The sequence below is a fragment of the Chrysochloris asiatica genome, unplaced genomic scaffold, assembly GCF_000296735.1.
Source record: "Chrysochloris asiatica unplaced genomic scaffold, ChrAsi1.0 scaffold00116, whole genome shotgun sequence".
NCBI lineage: Eukaryota > Metazoa > Chordata > Mammalia > Afrosoricida > Chrysochloridae > Chrysochloris > Chrysochloris asiatica.
This window is the reverse complement of record NW_006408634.1, coordinates 5,512,426-5,514,028: the sequence shown is the minus strand read 5'-3', so window position 1 is coordinate 5,514,028 and position 1,603 is coordinate 5,512,426. Positions and strand designations below refer to the sequence as shown.

The window sequence follows — 1,603 nt, the reverse complement described above, 5'->3', positions numbered from 1 at the left end:
TACCAAAGCCTAGAAGGCACCCTAGTGGGGGCGCAGTTTAGCTTGAGAAGCATGTGAGAGATGAAGCTGCAGAGGCGGTTGGAGTCTTGGGTCTCAGGCTGAGGGGATGGGCTTTTTTTTCCAGGGGCACTGAGGAGCCATGGGAGAAGTGTGAGCAGGGGAGGGCAAGTGGGGTCAGCTCTGGGGATGCGTGGAGAATGGATTAGAGGGAGAGATGGGAGGCTGGGGAGGAGATGAAGATCCAGACAGAAGAGGATGAGGCCTGAATCTCGGCTGCGGTGTGGGGACCATGATGACAGGAAGCACTGAAGTCTGGAGATTGAGCGCTATGGGAGTCTGGCCTGGGTGTCCCTGAAACGGAGGACCTGGGCACACTGGAGGGACACTGAGCTGGTTGTGGATTGCTAATGTGAGGAACTTGGGTCCCAACAGGCTTGGCTGTTCCATGGAGAACCTATCAGTTGAGATCCAGCGGTCAGCACCCCCAGGAGCCCCGTGTCCACCCGGGGCTGTGCTGTTCCTTCTCTACTCCCTGGTCACCCTCACCGTATACCTTGTCGATGTGGCCAGTCATGGCCTGCTGATCCAGGTGGCTGGCCCTTGTCTGCCCCCTTCCCAGGCAGTTACCTGGTTCGGACACCAGGCTGTAGCCGATGCCACCTTCACTGTCCTCCTGCCGCTGACTCTCACCTGGACCAGTTCTGCCTGGCCCCTGGGGGGCGCATTCTGTCATCTGGACCCTCATCTGGCTGTCCTGACCTTCTATGCCAGCGGCCGCCTGCTGACCCACACCACAGCCGATGCCTTCACTGCGCTGCTCCAACCGACCTGGGCACTGACCCACCGCCGGGCTCGGAGGGCAGTGTCTTGGGCTGGTGGGGTTTGGCTCCTTCTGCTGGTCCTGAGGGAACCCTCTATGCGGGCTTTAGAGGGGCGAGGACACTGGGATGAGCCTTCTAATACATCTGCAGTGTTGCAGCCTGGCTGCACCCCAGACTTGGGGTTTCCCGGTCCGGCCCTGAATCAGCTGGTATTTGGCTTTGGGATACCACTTGGAGTGTTGAGTGCCATCCGAGAGCTCATGGGGGTCTGGCTGAAGCTGGCCAGGTTGACCGGGAGGCCCCCACCACTGGGGGCACCGTGGGCCTTAGGGGTCGGGCTGTTTCTCTGCTGGTTCCCCTTCCACCTGCTGCTTTTGCTGCAGCTGTTGGGGTCACGGGAGGCAGGGCTGGGCTTAGGGGATGTTTGGGTGCTGCTCAGACCCTTAGGGTTCACCATGGTGGGGGCCAGCAGCTCCCTCAACCCTCTGCTCTATGTGTTTGGGGGTCAGGTCTTCAGGCAGCGACTGTACCAGGCTCTTCGGACCTGTGGTGGCTGGGGGTGGGGAGAAGGAGGTGGGTGAGAAGGGGCTTCAGGTAGAAGTTAGACTGGTCTGACCTTAGAGGAGTTCTCAGGGGGCTGCAGGAAGTGGGGGAGGGGGACGGTGGATGGCTGTCTCCCATCTCTTCCACCTCCCGGGAAGGGGAGACGGTGAGATTCAGTGTGAGATGAAGGGAGTAGACAGATAGACAGATGTAGACAAAGGGAGACAGAGATGGAGGGA

At 60.1% G+C, this 1,603-nt stretch overlaps 1 protein-coding gene across 1 annotated transcript; it reads left to right on the top strand.

The window, feature by feature from the left end:
• Positions 1-445: 445 nt before the first annotated feature.
• LOC102822214 (formyl peptide receptor 2-like) lies at positions 446-1,402 on the top strand. Its single transcript, XM_006868379.1, has one exon. The coding sequence runs from the start codon at positions 446-448 to the stop codon at positions 1,400-1,402; it is 957 nt and encodes a 318-aa protein (XP_006868441.1).
• Positions 1,403-1,603: the final 201 nt, after the last annotated feature.